We start from the raw sequence: 20295 nt of genomic DNA, 5'->3' as shown, positions 1-20295 counted from the left end.
TGTTTTTGAAACTGCCTCACTTTTCCAAGGGGTCAGGAACTGCTCACATTCTTCCTTTTATTATCAATGCCAACCGCAGCCTTTTATTCCTCTGAACAACTCCAAAGCTCAGTGGTGTCAAAATGAGTGTCATTTATGATCAGCATGTCTCCAGGATCAAAGGACTCTTCTACAAAAGGCATTGAAATGTGTGCTGCACCCCATTCCCCATACATACCAGTATCATATGATATAATTTTTAGCATTTTCTTCCTGACCCACAGAAGCACTCTAATGCCTCCTACTCAATCATTTAAAAAAAAAAAATCAAGAGACAGGACTCAGATTTTTAAGCATTGTATTTCCTTCTAATACACACTTGATATTTAAGTCCCTTTTGCACTTAAACCAATTGCAAAGAATAAACCAGAAAATCTTAGTGCTAGTGGATGCTGCACAAGATTTATTATCAGCTAGTTCACTTACTCTTAAATATGTCTAAGCCTTCAGATGATTTATATTAGATCTGAACCTTGCCTGTGGTTAATGGACATAAGGGGAGGAGTAAATGAATGACCCCAAAAGGAGCTCCATTTGATATCTGGTATTTACATTATGTTTCCATGGTAACAGAACATCACAAATGAAAATAAATTAAGGTTATAAAATTAACCAAAATGTAATTCCAAAAGCATGTTCAGCATGTTTGGGAGACTGACCTATTCAGTGACATATGTTTTAAGTCCCTAGTCTTCTTTATACCTTGTAGGACAATGAAAAAGGAGAAACAAAATGCTTGTTGAATGAGATTGAAAAGGTCAAATATTGCTGGACTCCGTAAGAAGAAAATAGAGATACAGTTCTTTTTGTATCTGTAAAAATATAGATACAAAGTTAAATTCTTTTTGTATTTGTAAAAATAGAGATACAGAGTTAAAAATGGAAAATTTTAAGTTCAGAAACTATTAATTTCTGTCATCTGATGAAGATACAATTTTGTTAACATGGACATGGATATCAGAAAAAGTCACAGAAGTTTCTAGGACATGGTCAGTAAAGAGAAGTAATTTATTTTAAAAAATATATCTTGTCAGAACTATCACACAGATTTGTTACTGAAAATTTATTTAAGATACATTTGGAAGTTGAGTTATTGGGATGTGCTAATATTACTGGGTTAATATGGAAGAGTTTATTCTATCGTTAAGATCAATGAGCAGAAATAAGCAGGAAGTAGCATCCATCTACCTACATATTCATCCACTCTTTCTTTCAAAATACACTACTGAACACATATGCTCTTCAAGGTAGAGGACTAGTGACCGCATATTTTTCTAACAATGATTTACATGTGTTCCTTTATTTAAAAGTTTCCTTTACTTAGATCTCTCAATTATGTATTAAGTTAGAGCAAACAGACTATCATTCATACATTCAGTTTTCCTCAGATAATAATCATAATAATATATGTGTTTTTTTATCTTTGCAAATTGGTCTATGACAAAATTAAGGTATCAGAATGACTGAAGCAGAAATGGAGTTATATATAATATATAAACTCTGCTTCTGATCCAGATTTCTCCTGGCTTATCCCTTTGGTTGCTATTAATATCTTCTTTGATGGGAATAATGTCCAGGCTACTGCCGATAATTTATCAAGGAAATAATCTGCTTTGAAGTTTATTGATTCAACTAGAGAAGAACAATGTTGGGTGGGGCCGGAGATGGCCAAAGGAAAATCATGAATTAATGGAATATTGTGCTTTATTCTGTTTTACAATGTCCCCTCTGGACCTCAAGAATCCTCATGTGACCTTCTGATTCCCTGGGCTCCCTACTGTTCTCAAGCATTGACTCATGGTATTGACTTTCCCTGACTTCCAACAGAATATGAACAAAGGAAAAGAGTCTTAAAAAGGGAGATAATCAAAACAACCAGGAACATTCTTCTGAAGGAAGAGTGTCCTTCTGAGCCACTCGTTAATATAAAAGATTCAAAGATTCATTTTCCAATAACAGCCCTAAGAGGAGGAGTTCAGTAACTTTGTTAAAGATTTCTTTTTGGCTTAAGATCTTACAGAACAATAAAATAAGAATCATTGTGTACAGATATAGCAGCTATAAGGCCTAAATCAGTGCTTATTAGATGTTAAATGATTATTCTATTTGAACTTTAAAAAAATAAACTAGTATCTTGCCTTCCTTTTCCTTCCTATTGCTTATAATTTAAAGAAAATCTTTCCATCAATTCTTTTGGTTCAACGGATGATTTCTATTATATATAATAATGAAAATGAATATTAAGGGCTATTTTTTTCTATTTTGAATAAAGCCCTCTATACAGATGGACAGAGTAATAAAATAACAAAAAGTGGCTGTAGAGCAGTTGATCTGTTCTGTTTTTAATTTTAAAAATTGTGCTAAAGCAAATCCAAAATTTAGCAGCTAGGTGTTGACTTGTATTACTTCAGGCCTGTAATTATTGACTATTCAACTAGACTGTAAATTATTTGAGGGTGTAGACTCTATGCATTTATAGTTTATTGGCCTTAGCACTTGGTAAATTTCTGAGAGGGAAATTAGTAAAAAGGGAAAGTAGACATTTTTATTAGATGTCTAATATGGTACAGCCATCATGCTAGATACTTTCCAGAAATTATCTCCTTTAATCCTTTCAGCATCTGTGCTGCCCAACAATGTTATTCCATCAATTGATAAGAAATCAATATCCGCAACACCTAGCACAGTGCCTGGTGCATACTGATCATTTATTACTTGTTGAGGAATGACTGTGTCAGTCAGGTGTTCTTATTTGCCAGATTTGGAAACTAATGCTTGCTAATTTAAGAGTGAGGGAAATATATTAAATGATATCAATTATCATAGAATCTTCCCCAGAACAGAATAGAAAGCTGGGTTTGGCATTCTCACAGTGAGAAATGGTGTCCGGAATCACACCCCCAAAATTAATCCTTTGAAGGCACACTGCCACCCCTGCTAACATACACACCAGCACTTGTGTTTCTGGCACCAACAATGCAGGGCACCCAGTCTGTGGCTGGAAATACTATTACTGGAAATTAACTGGAGCTATTCCACCACTGCTACTTTCCCAAAACAGAAGAGACTCTGCTTTTGTATGTCATCAGCTCTGATGTAAGAGTCTGAAGTAACATGTTGAATAGAAGAGCCTGCAGATAAACGTCCAACCAGGGCATGGTTGAGAGTGAAAGTGTTGCTATTAAAAATTGTACTAGCATAAGAACACTGAACTGGGACAGATGGTCACCCTGTGCTAATCCTGTGCCCTAACTGCAAAGGAGACTTGGAAAGCATTTTTCCAGATTCTATGATAAAATGTGATTTTGGCATCTAGTTAGTACTTTCAACATAGGGAATTCCCCAAATGTCAGAAGAGGTTGTAAGGCTGGATTGGACAAAGAAAAAGTCAAATGATCACTACTGATTGGACAATTTAAAACTGTAGTTAATGTTAAACAGTTGTCTTGGGTAACACAATTAATGAGGTCTGAATCACTTGTTGCCTTTTCATTATACCATGTTTTGTATACTATAATATAACACTTTTCACTTGAGGGAACATCAGAACCTCCTAAATAGCACTATAAACATACAGCATACTAGGCCTCGTGCTAATATATTGGGCCAAAATTTGGGGAAATGATGCTCTGTCCAGAGTCTGAACTTTTTAACATCTTCCATGGGGGGTGGAAGTATAATCAGTTTGAACGATGATACTTGTGGAAATAAGGCCATGAGTAGCTTTTAGATACTTATTAGTTTCCTGAACTCTTTCATTGTGCAAGGTAGATTTGATTAGATGTGTTCTATAGATTTATGGGAGCTAGAAGAAAGCCTGCTTAATGTGATAATAGGCTATAGAAGAGAATTATAACTTTTTTAATTGGTTGCACTTAATTTTCTTTATTGTTGTCATTAATTGGCAGTTTCCACGAGTCTCTCAGGTACTTAGAAAAGTCCCTGATACTACACATGAGGAGGCTGAGAAATAGAGAATTCTAGAAAACATATCTTTCATTTCTTTTGATGACAGTAAATGCTCAGGACAATGAAGATCATGTTCCACTCCATTTCTGTTCTCGCTTTGGACATCACGATATAGTGAAGTACCTGCTCCAGAGCGATTTAGAAGTTCAGCCACATGTTGTCAATATCTATGGAGACACCCCTTTGCACCTGTGAGTATTATGTATAGTTCCATAGGTACTCCAGGTATACTGTGTGTACCTTCCTACTATTCTCAAAATATTTTCTTTAACTCTAGGGCATGCTACAATGGCAAATTTGAAGTTGCCAAGGAAATCATTCAAATATCAGGAATAGAAAGTCTGACTAAAGAAAACATCTTCAGTGAAACAGCTTTTCACAGGTAAAGGAATATTTAAGCACAATTACCACTAAGCGAACACTCTTCAACACCAGAAGTTGTGTATGTAAAGCAAGAATGAATAGTAGCAGATGTTACAATCCGAGAGCAAGAGCAGAGGGTGGGTAGAGGATAGGAAGTCCAAGCTAGATGCACGGAAGAAAAGGTAGAGGCAGATGCTGCAGTCAGTACAACAGATGGGGCTGGAGCCAGATGCTGCCTTGCTGGCAGCAGCCACAAAGACAGGGGCTGATGTTGCCAAGGCAACAGGCATGTCAACATCTGTAAGCATATTGCTTCTATTCCATTTCACTCTGCAGAATGCTGCCAAAAGGAGCAGTGCCCATAATCCTCCTCCGACAGGAATCTCATTACCAGAATTCATCAGCATCAAAAGTGACATTTTTTTCCTTACCACTTAAACCTTATGTGCAAATGTATCTACCTATCTAAGACATCCATCTGTCAGCTTGTAAGAGCTTAGTCAGGGTGGCCACCGAGATACCTAAGAAAGTATTAACTCCTTGCTAGGAATCCATTAGAGTCCTTCAGAGTGAGCTCTGGAAAAGCACATTGAAGGAACATGTAGGTTTGGAAAAGTTGTGACTAAGAAAGAAAGAAAAGAGAAGGAGAGAGGGAAGAAAAGGGCTGATAAAAACTCAAGAGGCCTAAGTCCCTAAAATGTCCCAAAGGAAGGCAGATATTCATATAATTTAAAGGCCCCATTAACAGGCTACTGTTTTGCTTATTAAATAAAAGCATAGTCATTCAAATTGAGTAAACCTTGAATATAAGATATATTCACCTACATATTGCTAGTTTGTAATGTCTGAAACATGTGTTTGAGACTAATGTGTTATTTATGTAGTGTCTGTACCTTACTGGTGAATAATAGAAATGAGAGACTAACTACTGATTAGTACTGAACTGAAGTTAAGCTTATACTTCTGCATCAGGCATCAACGTGTCAAATTTCACTTGGATTTTCAGATTTGTCTTACCAGCCAAAGAGGTCAGCCAAAGGGGAGGTGAAGACAACTTCCGTTTAGAGAACAGTGAATATGTGCTGGATGATTTGCACCCATTATTTTATTTAATCTTCATCACCATTTTATGAAGTTGGATTTACTATCCCTTTTTTACCAGTGAGAAAATTGAGGCTCAAGAAAACTAACTTGCCAAAGATCCTTATGGCTAGAAAATTATGTATTAAATGCCTGACTAATTCCAAATCCTGTGTTTTTATGTATCTTCATGTTCTAGCACCAAAATATTTTGCCTGTTTTCTACACATTCTGTCACAGAACAGATGCAAGAATTCTTTAGATCATACTTTCAGTCAAAGTGGATCATGGAATTTGTCCCTAAACGGGGCAATCGGCAGAACTGATATCTGTGAGGTACTCAAGTCCTTCCTCTTTTTCCATTAGCTCATTCTTATGGAGGCTGACACCTCAGTCTAGTTTTCAAATCATTCTGCTGCTCTGTGGACACACTGAAACCAGTTATAATCTGAGTATTATCATCACCGTCAGAAGATTGTCCATGGGAGAAGATTAGTGTTGTTGTTCAGTCGATCAGTCGTGTCTGACTCTTTGTGATCCCATCGACTGCAGCACACCAGGCTTCCCTGTCCATTACCAACCCCCGGAGCCTACTCAAACTCACATGCATCGAGTCTGTGATGCCATCCAACCATCTAGTCCTCTGTCATCCCCTTCTCCTCCTGCCTTCAATCTTTCCCAGTCTCAGGGTCTTTTCCAATCATTTGGCTCTTCTCATCAGGCGACCAAAGTATTGGAGCTTGAGGTTCAGCATCAGACCTTCTAATGAATATTCAGGATTGATTTTCTTTAGGATTGGCTGTTTTAATGTCCTTGCAGTCCAAGGGACTCTCAAGAGTCTTCTCTAACACCACAGTTCGAAAGCATCAATTCTTCGGCGCTCAGCTTTTTTTATAGTCCAACTCTCACATCCATACATGACTACTGGAAAAACCATAGCTTTGACTAAACAGACCTTTGTCAGCAAAGTATTGTCTCTGCATTTTAATATGCTGTCTAGGTTGGTCATAACTTTTCTTCCAAGGAGCAAGTGTCTTTTAATTCCGTGGCTGCAGTCACCATCTGCAGTGATTTTGGAGCCCAAGAGAAGAAAGTCTGTCACTGTTTTCACTGTTTCCCCATCTATTTCCCATGAAGTGATGGGACCAGATGCCATGATCTTCATCTTTTGAATGTTGAGTTTTAAGCCAGCTTTTTAAATCTCCTCTTTCACCTTCATCAAGAGGCTCTTTAGTTCCTCTTTGCTTTCTGCCATAAGGGTTGTGTCATCTGCATAGTTGAGGTTATTGATATTTCTCCAGGCAGTCTTGATTCCAGCTTGTGCTGCATCCAGCCCGGCATTTCACCATGATGTACTCTGCATATAAGGAGATTGAAGTGAGTTAAAAGTATGTGTTCAATTGTTTTATTTTGTGCAAACCTGTGGCTACAAAGAACAACATATTAATATTTTTATTCTATTCATTTTAAGTACATATTTATACAAGAAATACTCCTTTTACATGCAGAGCTCACTACAGTTATTTTTTTTTCATGTACAAATCACAGTGCTTTGCACATAACACTCGGTACATTTCTGTTATTGTTTTCATATGCTATATGTACACACATTTGTATACACACACTCACATATATATACATACATGTATGTTCAGAACTTATTTCCTGTAATAGTTACTTTGAAAGGAAACAATGGAATTCAGACAAACATGAAAAGTATAGTGTTAAGAGTCCTATTTGTAATACAAATAACTAATGATGATAGGATCTATTACACTGACATAGTGACTTTTTATTCACTCAACTATTCAAGAAAGACTTATTAAGGAGCTGTATTGTGTTATCGCTGGTAGGAACATTGACATGACACAATCACTTCCCTCCTTAAGGAAACTCTGTTGTAAGGCCTCAAAGCACACACAGGTGTATCCATTACCATAACACAATATGAAAGGCGCCATAAAACTGAACTAACAAGGAAGCAGAGGAGATAACAATGAACTCAGCTTTTGGTTCATGAGAAGACTTCATAGAGGGAGCATCAGTTCAACTAGATAAATAGTGGCATTTATTTAAAGAAAATAATAAAATTCTATGATAGAAAAAGGATTTAGGCAAAGTCATCCCAGGAAGAGGAAAGAGTAAGGCTCAGTGAACGACCTCTTCTGGAACAAACCTGGAAAGAAAAAACCCTGTTTTTCTGTACTGTCCCATAACACACAATACCTCACTTCCAAACACAAGATACCAGCTGTGTATAAGGGTTTTCTACACCAAACAGTTCTCCAGTTCTCTGGAGTCACTGAGTGGGTGTCCTCCAATTCAAATTATTTTTGACACTACCTACCTGAAATGAGCATCGGATCTCACAGGGCTGTCTCTCCTCCTGCTTCAAATGTAATCACAAGTGTAATGTATCATTTAAATTTCTCAGAACCTTCCTGGGTTCCTTCATTCCGTTCAGTTTCCCTGCAGAATGCCTAGAAAAGAATTCATATCATAAGAACTATTTAATAATTCGTAAGAAAATGCTAGAAATTTTATACAGCTCCTTTCTTAAAAGCTCATCTTTGAGAATCTTCAGGATCTTGTTGCTTTATGTGCTTTTTCTTCTTATCACCCCCACTTCTCTCTCCCTCCCTCCTTCTCTCTTTTCTGGCTTTTTCGCACTCTTATGTAAACACCAGCATCTAAAATAGCCTGGGTAAATCAGGGCTGCTCTAGTTTTCTAGGGCTACAATAACTAAATGCCATGCCCTAGGTGCCTTGAACACCAGAAATTGATCTTCTTATAGTTCTGGAGTCTGAAAATTCAAGATCAAGATGTCAGGTTTGGTTTCTCCTGAGACCTTTCTCTTTGGATTGCCAAAGGTCGCCTTCTTTTCTGTATTTTCATGAGCTGTCCTTCTGCCCCTGTCCCAATCTTCTAATCTTCCCTTCTTGTAAGGACACCAATCATATTTGATGAGGGCCCAGCCCACCCTAATTAATCCATTTTCACTTAATTACCTCTGTAAATTATACCTATTTAAATAATAGTCACATTGTAAGGTTATGGGAGTCAGAGCTTCAACATACTAAATTTGAAGGGCACACATTCAGCCCATAACAGGGGCCTTATATTTCCCCTGTGTTATATCTTTGCAGTGCTTGTACTTATGGCAAGAGCATTGACCTGGTTAAATTTCTTCTTGATCAGAATATCATAAGCATCAACCACCAAGGAAGGGATGGGCACACAGGTAAGACTGTGGTGAGAACAACAGTTTCTGATGCATATCAATGCTCAAGAGAAGTAGTATGGTCAAGAGGGAGGGGAGCAGTGGCAGTGGTCAACCCCAATGACAAGGAATATTTTATCAATGACATTTTTTAAATTGATGGTTCATGGTGATAAAAGAAAGCAGACTGACCTTTGGTCGGTTTAATTTTTGTGCAAATATATTTACAGTCAATGCATCCATTACGACCTGCATCAGGAACACACTGATCACACTGTCTTACCCTTGGTTTGCTGCTGAAAAAATTTTTTTTGGTTTGTTTGAGGTCATTATTCTTTGATTTATACAAAGATGCTAATATTTGTTCTGGTAATTACAGTGGATGTAAAAATACTAAAAAGTGTGCTTAAGCAAAAGGTAGTCTCTCTCTATATATATCAACTAGATACTTCTTTTCTTTAAAGTATGTCTTATTTTCTCAAAGATAAAATTAATTATCTGTCAGAGAACTCAACTTCTCTGGCAACAATGCTATTATGTGCTAATGACTATCTTTTGAAAATTGGGGTTCAGTTTCCCCATTTTCTCCTTTCATATTTTCATTCTTATTCTATTATAGGGTTGCACTCTGCTTGCTACCATGGTCACATTCGCCTGGTTCAGTTCTTACTGGATAATGGAGCTGATATGAATCTGGTAGCTTGTGATCCAAGCAGGTCTAGTGGTGAAAAAGATGAGCAGACGTGTTTGATGTGGGCTTATGAAAAAGGTATATTTTTCACCATTGCATTGCTGTAGTGATAACATTGAACTGTGAGCAGTGTTGATGTCACTACATCAATAGTTCTTTTGCTTCCATGACTTGTATACTCCCATTTCCTTTGGAGATTGTATTTGAATCACTGGGAATGTGGATCAAAGAGTACAGTAGGGAAGGCAACTCCAGGGCTGCAGGTGAGCTGAAGGCACTTTTGGCATTGGCATTTTGAAGAGAGAAGGAGCTATCACATTTCTAGGTCCTGGAGAAACAAAATTGTGATAGGCAACGTTAATTACTTTGTTAGAGATGTAGAGCTAGTCTTTACCTCTTATATGGAAGAATTTGGATGTGGATTTGAATTATTAAAATAAAGTTAATGCAAAGAAAGAATGAACGAGTATTTGTCATGTCTAACCCTGCTAACAATGCCTATATTAGAAAAAGTAAGGGAGCCGATGTTCAGTGCTTAAGTATAAACTTATTGAGCTCAAAGTGGTGAAAGCTTGGGTTGGAAGAACATGGGGTTTAAATCAAACTATAATGCTAATCTTGGGCAAGTTATTTATTCTTGCTGAACTTTAGTTTTTTCATCTGAAAAATGAAGACAGTAGCAACTTCATAAGGTTGTAAAGATTAAATGAGATAATATATACAAATTGCTTATAACAGTGACTGGCACAAAATAAATACCTAATTCTTGGCAATGATAGTAGTGGTTATAGTAGTAGTCCATAAATAAAGAATGAAAATGAAAACTAATAAATTTTCCTTTTAAGAGAAAGGAAACTAGACAATCAGAAGGTAAAATATCATTTTGTCATTTTTATTGAGATATATTATACCTTTTAAGCGAGCTCTACATAAACACATAAACTCAAACAGAGTTTAAATCTTCAGGTGAAATGGAACAGTATTGAAATCAGAGAGATACAACTAAATACTGTAAAATATATCAGATTTTGATGTCTGCATTGCCTTATTAGGATGTTTCAAGTATGTAAAGAAGTATTCTTATGTTTTTAAGTATTAGAACACCATGCTTACAAGAACAGTTACTAAACTGGAAGATTTCTTAGGCTGTCAAGGTGATCTGAAAATTTTCTGTCTGAAGTAGGACATGAAAGTCCATTAATGAAAGGAGAGATGAAGTTTAATGGATAGAAATAGAGAGCTATTGTAAGCACATATACAAGGAGAAAGAAAAGGATATAGGTCTGAAGACTGCTAGTGAGGAAATGATATACAAGTTACTTTACAAAAAAGAAAAGTGAAAAGACATGGAATAACAAGGCATGAGTTAAGATATAGGCCTGTTATGTTTTTACTTTTTATTTGAGTATTGTGTAAATACAGACACACACACACACACAAACACATGTCTGCATATTATAGCTCAAAAAATTTTCACTAACTGAACTCACTAAGCTTTCAGATGAAAAAACTGAACATGATCCACACCAAGAAGCCCCACTTACATTGTCTTCAGCTCACTCTCCAAAAATGGTATCACTGCCTTCTTGAGGCATAGATTAATTAGCTTTACATCTTTCTGTACTTAGTATGGATGCAGGTTCAATCCCAGGTTTAGGAAGATTGCCTGGAGATCCCCTGGCATGGCAACCCGCTCCAGTATTCTTGCCTGGAGAATCTCATGGAGAGAGGACCCTGGCAGGCTACAGTTCATAGGGTTGCAAAGAGTCGGACACAACTGAAGCAACTGAACATGCACACATGTACTTAATATAAATGAAATGCTGTGATGTATACATCTTAATGTCTGACCTGTTTAGCCCAATGAGTTGTGAGATTCATCCATATTGTTGCATGTAGCTCCAGATCATTCATTCTTATTGTATGGTATTGTTTTTAAATATATTACAATTTATTTATTCTGCTGTTTCAGGGTATTTGGATAATTGAGGACTATTAGGAACACTGCTGTTATACATATACATATCACATATATATCTTTTGATGAATATCTGTGTACATTTCTGTTAGGTATAACTGCCTTCTAATTTGTATAAAGGGAAGTCCAGGTAGTTTTGTATTTGTGTGTCAGTTGGAAAATTTTACTTCTTCTGAAACCTCAAGAGGCCTTACTAAGTTCTAGTTATGTTGCGTTAATTCCAGTGATTCTCAGATAACACCTCTCAAGAAATCTGAGTTTAGAGAAAGACTCTACAAAGCATTAGTCTTCCGGAAGACAGCTCAGAAATAGCTGCTGCAGCCAGCTCTTCACAGTGTTTGGCTTTGTTTGTTTTTAGTTGATTGAGAATGATGGTTGAAAACTGGCTTTACTTTTATTTTCTGTGGAGTTCTACACTTTATAAAACCTTGAATCATTGTGCAACCTCCTAAGATTTCCTACCAAAAGACAACAACAAAAATCCTTTAGCTTAGAGGACTTACCCACTGGTCTCTGCAACATATGCCATACTTGTCACCCTTATTTGTTCAAATAATGTGGCAGGCATCAGTGTTGTATTTCATTATTACTATGAATTTTAACAAATTGAATGTTACCACTCAGGAGACAGATGGATGTTTTGCATATGTTCTAGGGCAAAGCAAGTTAAACCAACAAAATAAAACTGTTGCTATTCTCTCTTGATAGAGAAACGTTTCTTTGTTTTCATGTGTTCAGGGAGGATTGAAATGTCCCTGTTAAAATATTGTCAGCAGTGCACTGTCCCTGTTTTCTTTGGATAAATAGTTTACATTCTCCTTCAGAGAGAGTGTCACCAAATTAATTGATCTGGCATACCAAGGATTTTCTGAGCTGCTAGGAAATGGAGTTGAAAAAGCGCTAAAACTTCACTTGGAGTTCTTTCTTCATGAAATAGAGATGATGTATGATAGAAGTGACCCCACCATGGTTTGCCTGTACCCTATCCAGTCCTTAAAAGAGAAAACCCAGAAAAGAGCTTTATAACCAGTCTATCTATTTGAAAAGGATTACTTTTGGATATGCCCTGTTGGAATAGCTCCTCCTAGTGTACCTTCGAAACAGAAAACTAGGAGACTTTCTCAACAGCCCTCATCTCTTGAGTGATTCTAAGGCCAATTTTGCATCTGTCCCAAGCAAAATTGTTAGTTGACCCTCTCTGCTATTCTGTTATCACATATTTACAGCTGCTTTGGAGTTCTGAAATAATTATCTACTGTCTTTTAGAATACTTTTAGAAAAGAGTTTGCTCACTATGGCTCCCTGTGGGATCAAGTATGAAGAATATTTTCTGTTTACATAGTCCTTTTAACCTAAGATATCAAAATCAATCTTGGAAATAATTTTCCCAGTGACCTTGGTTCTATACAGAAGCCTACTGGTTAAGTTTCAATATTTCTCTGCCAGACTGCTCAGAGCTCCAATTTTACAATACTTAGTGTTTCCTCTCCCTAGTCTGTACTCCCTCTTCTTTTTTACTCTCCTGAGAGTAGCCATATCTGGCTCACTCACTGGGATTTGTTCTGCCCTTCCCCTGGGGTACAAAGGACTTGTATGAATCAATTTAAATTGGCCAGAAGAAATAGCCAGCAGCCTGCTTATGTCCAAATCCTCTGCCCTAATCACCAGTATGGAAAACTCATTGAAAAGAGCCACACATAATCTTACATCCATTGCATTAAAGATGAAACTGCCGAATTGAAAAGATCTCAGCCAATTAGAGTTGAACACATAGCTCAATAGTGTGTCTGGCAGTTAGATTTGAAAAGGCTGCCTTTGACAAAGAAAAGCACTCCTTTATGTCAGGCTGTTTAGGGTCAGAAAATAACCCAAACCAGAAACAGAACTAAAAACTTCTTATTTGCTTCAGTACTGACACCAGTTAAAGTAATTTACAGAGGCTCCTATCCCAATATCTAATTACCCAGAATACAATATTTGTATACAGCAGAACTACTCTAATTCACAGTGACAGGGAGCTGCAGTTGGAAAATTAGTGAGTAAGTGAGCAAAAACAATAAAAATCAAGGCTCCTGTACCATGATATATACTTTGTTCATTCCTTTTGACAAGTGTAGTATGGTGTGAATTATTTATAGTAAACGTTCCATAGTGTATTCTCTAAAAGTAATGAAGTCTTATAGTTGTGAGTTTCTACAGTTTTCAGCCAGTAAAAAATAACTAAGAGATAAGGGTGAGGGAGGAGTAGAAGGAAGGGGAAGTGACTTCGTTAAATTTTTTGATAAATCTTCATCCTTGGATTATAAACTCCCAGTCTTTCTCTATATTGAATTCTTACCTACTTGGAGTTTAGTTACTTAGTTTAATAAACATAGTTTATTATGCTAGGGTGGATTGGGATGAGGTAAAGGCAGGTATAAACAGAATGTTTAGGTGGTATTTAAAATTCTGTGTGCAATTTTCTGTCTCCTGGTTTTCTTTCTACATGTTTAGTTAACTCTCTCTCTTTAAAAAATAAATAAAATAATACCAACTGTCATTAGGATAGGAAGAACCTTTATTCTTGTAGGGGGATAATACAAAAAATTTTGAAACATAATAACTATATGTGAAACTGTTTACATTAATACAAATAGTAGAAGAGAACTTTACACTTGTTAGTCACTTATTACATATGCATATGTGCATGCATGCATGCTCAGTTGCTCAGCTGTGTCCAACTCTTTGCGACCCCATGTACTGTAGTCCGCAGGCTCCTCTGTCCATGGGATTCACCGGGCAAGAATACTGGAGTGGGTTGCCATTCCCTCCTCCAAGGGATCTTCCCAACCCAGGGATCGAACCCAAGTCTCTTGCCTCTCCTGCACTGTCAGGTGGGTTCTTTACCACTGATCCAACTGGGAAGCCCCACATATGCATATGCATATACATATATATATGTGTGTAATTTATTTATCAAAATAACCCTTTAAATTGGTATTACAATTGTATTACAGATATAATGTTTGTGACTTTGAGGTGTTAAGTCACACTAGCTCAAACCACATAGCTCTTCGGTGGAAATCTGATACCAAACAGAGGTCTGTTTTATGACACAGATCAACCTAACCACCTCACTCTAGAATCAAGTAAATCTAAGTCCAAATTCCATACTTATTATTGAATGACCTTAGGCAAGCTATTTAATCCCTCTGAGATTTAATCTTCAAATTTAAATAAATAAATTAATAACTACTTTACAGAATTCTGCTATGGGTTAGGAATAAGAAGTAATGTTTGGATTACAGATTCTCAATAAAAATAGTGATATCTGTTATTATTAAGTGCACAGAAGAGATACTGTCATGCTCCACAAAACTTTAAAATCTCAAAATCTTTCCTAATTTACAACATGCGTTAGTGTCCGGGAAGAAATATGGCATTAACATATTAGGATAATGGGTATCCTCTTTAAACCTTTTCATGAAGCCAGATATCACTGGCCAAACCCAGAATATAGAAATCACTTGTGTTATTTGGTTGTGTATGTATTTCTTATTTATGACAAATAGTAGCATTCACAGAAAACTTAAAATTTAAGGACTACAGTAAGAAGTTTTGAAGATCACTCATCAAAATGTTAAGCAATTTAAAATCATTGTTCTAATATGTATATGTGCATGCTCAGTCACTCAGTCATTTCCAACTCTTTCTGACCCCATGAACTGTATCCCTCCAGGCTCCTCTGTCCATGGGATTTTCCAGGCAAGAATACTAGAATGAGTTGCCATTTCCTTTTCCAGGGGATCTTCCTGACCCAGGGACTGAACCTGCATCTCCTGCTTGACAGGCAGAGTCTTTGCCGCTGACCACCTGGGGAGCCGCCTAATGTGTGTAGTTGCATACAAATATGTAACATAGTATTTTAAGATTTTAGTACAGATTTCCAAGTCTCTTTACTCCAGCAGGATTTCCCCCCTTCAGTCTTGGAAAATTATAAGATTCTGTGGCTGTGTTTTCAAACCATTATACCATCTGATTTGCTAGATTCCTTTACTTGGATATCTGAGGAGCATATAAAACTCAACAAGTCCAAAATTGAACTTAATATCTTTTTTCCTTCATCAGTCAGGGTCTCCTACCATATCCCTTATTCATGATGTCATTTAATGGCATTGCCATTCTCTTAGTCACCTGAGTCAGAAATCTGGATTGATCCTTGACTACTGTTTCTCCTTCATCCTCGCTTCCCCCATATCCGTTCAATCAAAAAGTCTTGTCATTTTACTTCATACTTATATTTTGAATCTATCCTTTTTTTTTTACTGTCACTGTTTTAGTTCATAACCTTTTCCTTCTTCTCCTGATCCATTTTTTTCACCTTATAACTACTTTTTTTCTTTTTTGTCTTCAGCTTTGATTCCATTTTCCAACTGTGATCTAAAAGATGTATCCAAGGTGTAAATAGGCCACATCATTCCCTAGCTTAAACTCCTTCACTGACGCAGTATCCCCTATAGAAAAAAGCCCCAGTTAGAGTTTGTTATGATGGCATACTCTCTGCCCTTCCTACCTCTCAAATATCATATCCAGTCACACCTGTCGCATGAGTAACCCCACATGCTACAATTATCATCACATTCTTTAGATCACTAACATTCACTGAGGTTCACTGTATGCCAAGCATATTCCAAATTGCATTATCTCATTAAATCTACACAACAACCCTGTAAGACAGTGTCTATTCACATGATGTTGTTGTTGTTTAGTCGCTAACTTAATGTCTGACTTTTTTGCAACCCCATAGACTGTAGCCTGCCAGGCTCCTCTGTCCATGGGATTGCCCAGGCAAGAATACTGAAGTGGGTTGCCACTTCCTTCTCCAAGGGCTCTTCCCAACCCTGGTATTGAATCTGCATCTCCTGCTTTGTCAGGAGGATGCTTTACCACTGAGCCACCAGGGAAACCCATTCACACTATAGCTATGCAAAATTACTTGCACCTCCCTACACATGTCCTGTTATTCCAGTTTTCTAAAACTTTTCTCATGCCATTCTTTCTTTCTCTATACCCTTCCACCTTGCCTGCCGCACTTCACTTTAAATTTCTGATTTCTACTTAGCCTTCAAGACTCAGTTTATGGATCCTGTCTTCTAGAAAGTCTCCCCTGACATTCCAGCCTAGTACACATGTCCGTTCTTGGTGTTTTATTGTGCCATACTCATACTTCTATCTCAGGTTGAAACGTTATTCCCCTTGACTTTTTGAGAACAAACATTTGGGCTATTAATCTTTGTCTTCCAAAACCTTAATCCAATGGCTGATTCCTAATAGCTGCTCAATACACATTTGTTGAAGTGAAATAGAGAATGAGGAGATATTTCAGTCACAACATTCTATTAGGTATCTCACTACATGGCATACGATCAGTCATAATATAGTTGATCTTTTCAAGAACATTAATTACTGATATCTGTTTTCTCTGTGGGGATTTTTTTTAATATTGTAGGTTTTTGTATTAACTGCACAACTCTAATATTCAAGTAATAGGCAAAAGATTTTAAAGAATATTCTAAATAAACTTCCTCTTTGGTACTCATTGGAACTGCAAAATTTTTTAATCTGGCTAGAATGCTTTTATTCTCCGTTTTTGCTTAATAGCTCATGCTTATCTTTCAAGTTCAGCTTAAAAGACAATTCCTCAAGGAACACTTCCCTGACCTCTCCAGCCTATTGTAAAATAGCATCATTAGGCACACTCACAGGGTCTTCTACCTTTCCTTCCTAAAGAATCCGCCTGCCAATGCAGAAGACACAGATTTGATCCCTGGGTCAGAAAGACCCCTGAAGAAGAAAATGGCAAGCCACTCCAGTATTTTTGCCTGGGGAAATCCCATGGACAGAGGAGCCTGGCAATCTACAGTCCATGGGATTGCAAAAGAGTTGGACATGACTTAGCGACTAAACCAAAATATTTGTATTCTAAACAAAATATATAAAAGATATATATATGTATATTTATACTATACAACATACACAAAATTTACAGTGAATATATATATATGTTTTTCTACTACACAACGTTACAAGAGTAAAGGGCATTTCTGTTTCAACATTATACTCTTGTACTCTGTGCCTTTCATTCATTTGTTCAAAAATCTGTGTCACAAAACTGATATGTGATAGACAGTATACTCAGAACTGAGGTATAATAGTGAGCAAAAGAGATAATATCTCCCTGTACTTAAGAAGTTTGCATTTCTAGCAGAAGAGACATGTCATAAGAAGGATAACAAATAGAAACGATCAGATAATAATAAGTGCTAAGAATAAAATAAAAAGGAAACATGATAGCAAGTAAAAAGTTCAAGGACACTATTTAAAATGAAAAAGTCACAGAGGGCCTCTCTGGAAAGATATTGTTTGAGCTGGTCTCTAATGGGCACTCAATAAATATGTGTGGAAGAGAAAGAAAGGAGAAATAAAGGCAAAGTGCACAGGGAGGAAAAAGAGGAAAGAGGAATGTTAAATGGTTTGTATAAATGTTCTTTTGCCAAAAGTATTCACCCTTGTGGAGTCTTATCTCAAATAAGGAAGAATAGCGACATTCTATCTAGTCCTGGTGATTAAGGAACAAAAATCACTGGGGAAATAGGGAGTGTGTTCTCTTTCTCACGATATCAAGTTAAAGCAGTTTTCAGATTTATGTCAGAAGAACATGTCACAAGTCTGAAATTTTTGTTCCCTCTGATTTTATTGACAGTGTGAGGAATCAGGACTGTCAGGAGGAAAATGAGCCCTTGAAGGGCAAACAAACATCAGGAGCAATCCTCTGATCTCACTTTTTAGTGTTTCTGGAAAATGGGTTTTTAACCTGAATGTAAGGGGGAATAGCAAAATATTGAGCAAAGCCCCATCTGTATCATTGCTATGAGAGTTTTATTTTTTGAGGCAGGTATAAAGAAGGTCCAAACTGTTCTTTTGATGGCCGGGACATGTGGTACATATGAGATCAATAAGAATTTCTCGGCTGCTTTATCAAGATCAAATCTCCATGTTTTCTACTTAATCTCAGACCCACAGGGCCTCACAGTCGGAAAGTCAGGGAGAAGGTCTTAATACTGGTGTCATTCACCGTTAATCTTTAGATCTAGTTTTTAAAATGATTTTCATGGCAAGCTTTCTTCTGTGTTCTTAAAATAATTTCTCATAGCAGTGAACAACATTCATTGTTTCTAGGACGAAATGGTAGGGACTGAGAGACAGCCTTATAGGGAAATAATACAATTTGTACTTTCCTTTTTTGAATAATTGTGAATCCTCTTTTGTGTATGTGGCCATGATATAGATACTAAATTGTCCATGTACCAGCCCTTTGGATGGACTTGTAGCCTTAAAGGACAACCTAGGTTTTAAAATAAAGAGCTATTCAGAAAGTTTGGGGGGCGGGGAGGAGGTTGTGGGGGAAATCACTCCTAATGTAAGGAATAAAGGAACATAAGAAGAAGACATTAAAGGGGAAGCCTGGTGCTTGCGGAATAAAGACAGGACTAGAAGAGCAGGGAGCTGAAAATGAAAGTGACTGCAAGCCAGCGGGGAAGAGTCCCATATGCCAAAACCCGAAAGGGCACCGGAGTAATAGTCTGAAAGTGCAAATCATTATTATAACTGCATTAGGCTAATAACATAGCAACCTCCTATTTGGGTAAAACACTTGGATGTAGATAGTAAATTCTTAGATATGGGAAAACATTTTATTTAATTAGTGGAACTTCGATTATCTCTGGATGTGTTCCATTAGTGTACCTTTGTTATCTGGGTATATCCATTATCAGGAGTTTGGCTCACAAGTCCATTTAGTGAGTTCCATCAAGGCCTTTTTCTGCTTAACCCCTCACAGCCAAGTATCAGGGTACTGGGCTCTAGTGGTTTTCAAGTTTCTTTGCATACATTCGTAGTTTGTCAGAGCAATGCTAGCAGAGGAGAATTGCCCGTACATGTAGCAGGAGGTGGGAAATCAGGCAGAGATGCCTTCCACAGCCAACAGGGCCTCTTGGCATTTCCCTGGCAGCCTCGTGCTTATCATCCGCCAGAACCCAGGCACTCATTAGGCTCTTGATGAAAAGCATCCTAAGGAAAATGCCAGCAAATTGTGCCACTGTGCTGGCAGGAAATTAAAACTGCTCAGAGCAAGTGGAGCCAAGAGAGCTGTTGAGATGAAAGGTAACATCAAGGGTGTGATCACGTACTCACACAGGCATTCAAGATTCAAGATGTGGCTTTCTGCTTCACTAGGGAAAGCAGGAGGCCCTCTCAGCTGTCAGCCACTGTCAGTCCAACAGAGCGGCTGAGACTGGCGAGGAGATGGACTCTGTGATTTAAGCTTTGTTGTGCTTGGGTAAGTGCTTGTGGTTGGGGTTCTTTTCTTTCCCTAAAGGAGACTCTCTTAGGAAAAACAGAAATAAGAAAAAGATTTGTTTTTGATTTGTCCTGTTCTTCCTGGTCCCAAACACTTAAAAATCAAATTAAGTAAAATAACAATTTCAAAAGTATCACAGGTCTTATTTAAGTAGGATCAGACAGTGTGGATAGGAGCAGATACAACCTTAGAGCCTAAGAATCTAGCAGCGGGACAGATGAACGGGTGCTTTAATTCTGTGGGAAATTCTTGGTGGTGGTGCTAATTTGCCTGAGGCTCAAATGGTCATTAGCAGTGGAGAAGAAAGAAAAGCAGTACCAACATGCAACCATAAGCACACTGAGATTTGATTTGGTAGGCAGAGCAATGGCCCCCAAAGATGCTGAGGTCCTGTTCCCTGGAACCTGTGAGTATGCTGCCTTACATAGCAAGTGGCAAAGGGGAATTAAGGCTGTAGGTGGAATTAAGGCTGCTGATGATCTGACTTTGAGAGAGAGAAAATAAAGCTGGATCTTCCAGATGGGCCTAATGTAACATTGGTCTCCTTAAATGTAAG

General features: G+C 37.4%; 1 protein-coding gene across 1 annotated transcript in view; it reads left to right on the top strand.

The window, feature by feature from the left end:
• The window catches only part of TNNI3K (TNNI3 interacting kinase), a 340280-nt gene that overhangs the window by 117427 nt on the left and 202558 nt on the right, over positions 1-20295 (top strand). The window contains exons 10-13 of the mRNA XM_081490211.1: positions 4055-4199; positions 4286-4390; positions 8599-8693; positions 9292-9441. Coding sequence (XP_081346337.1) covers positions 4055-4199; positions 4286-4390; positions 8599-8693; positions 9292-9441 — 495 coding nt within the window. The remainder of the gene's footprint in view (positions 1-4054; positions 4200-4285; positions 4391-8598; positions 8694-9291; positions 9442-20295) is intronic.

This window comes from Giraffa tippelskirchi, chromosome 5 (genome assembly GCF_054371585.1).
Source record: "Giraffa tippelskirchi isolate mGirTip1 chromosome 5, T2T-mGirTip1v1.2.pri, whole genome shotgun sequence".
In the NCBI taxonomy this organism is placed as follows: Eukaryota; Metazoa; Chordata; class Mammalia; order Artiodactyla; family Giraffidae; genus Giraffa; species Giraffa tippelskirchi.
Note: the sequence above shows the minus strand (reverse complement) of the source record. Positions and strands in the feature narration are given on the sequence as shown.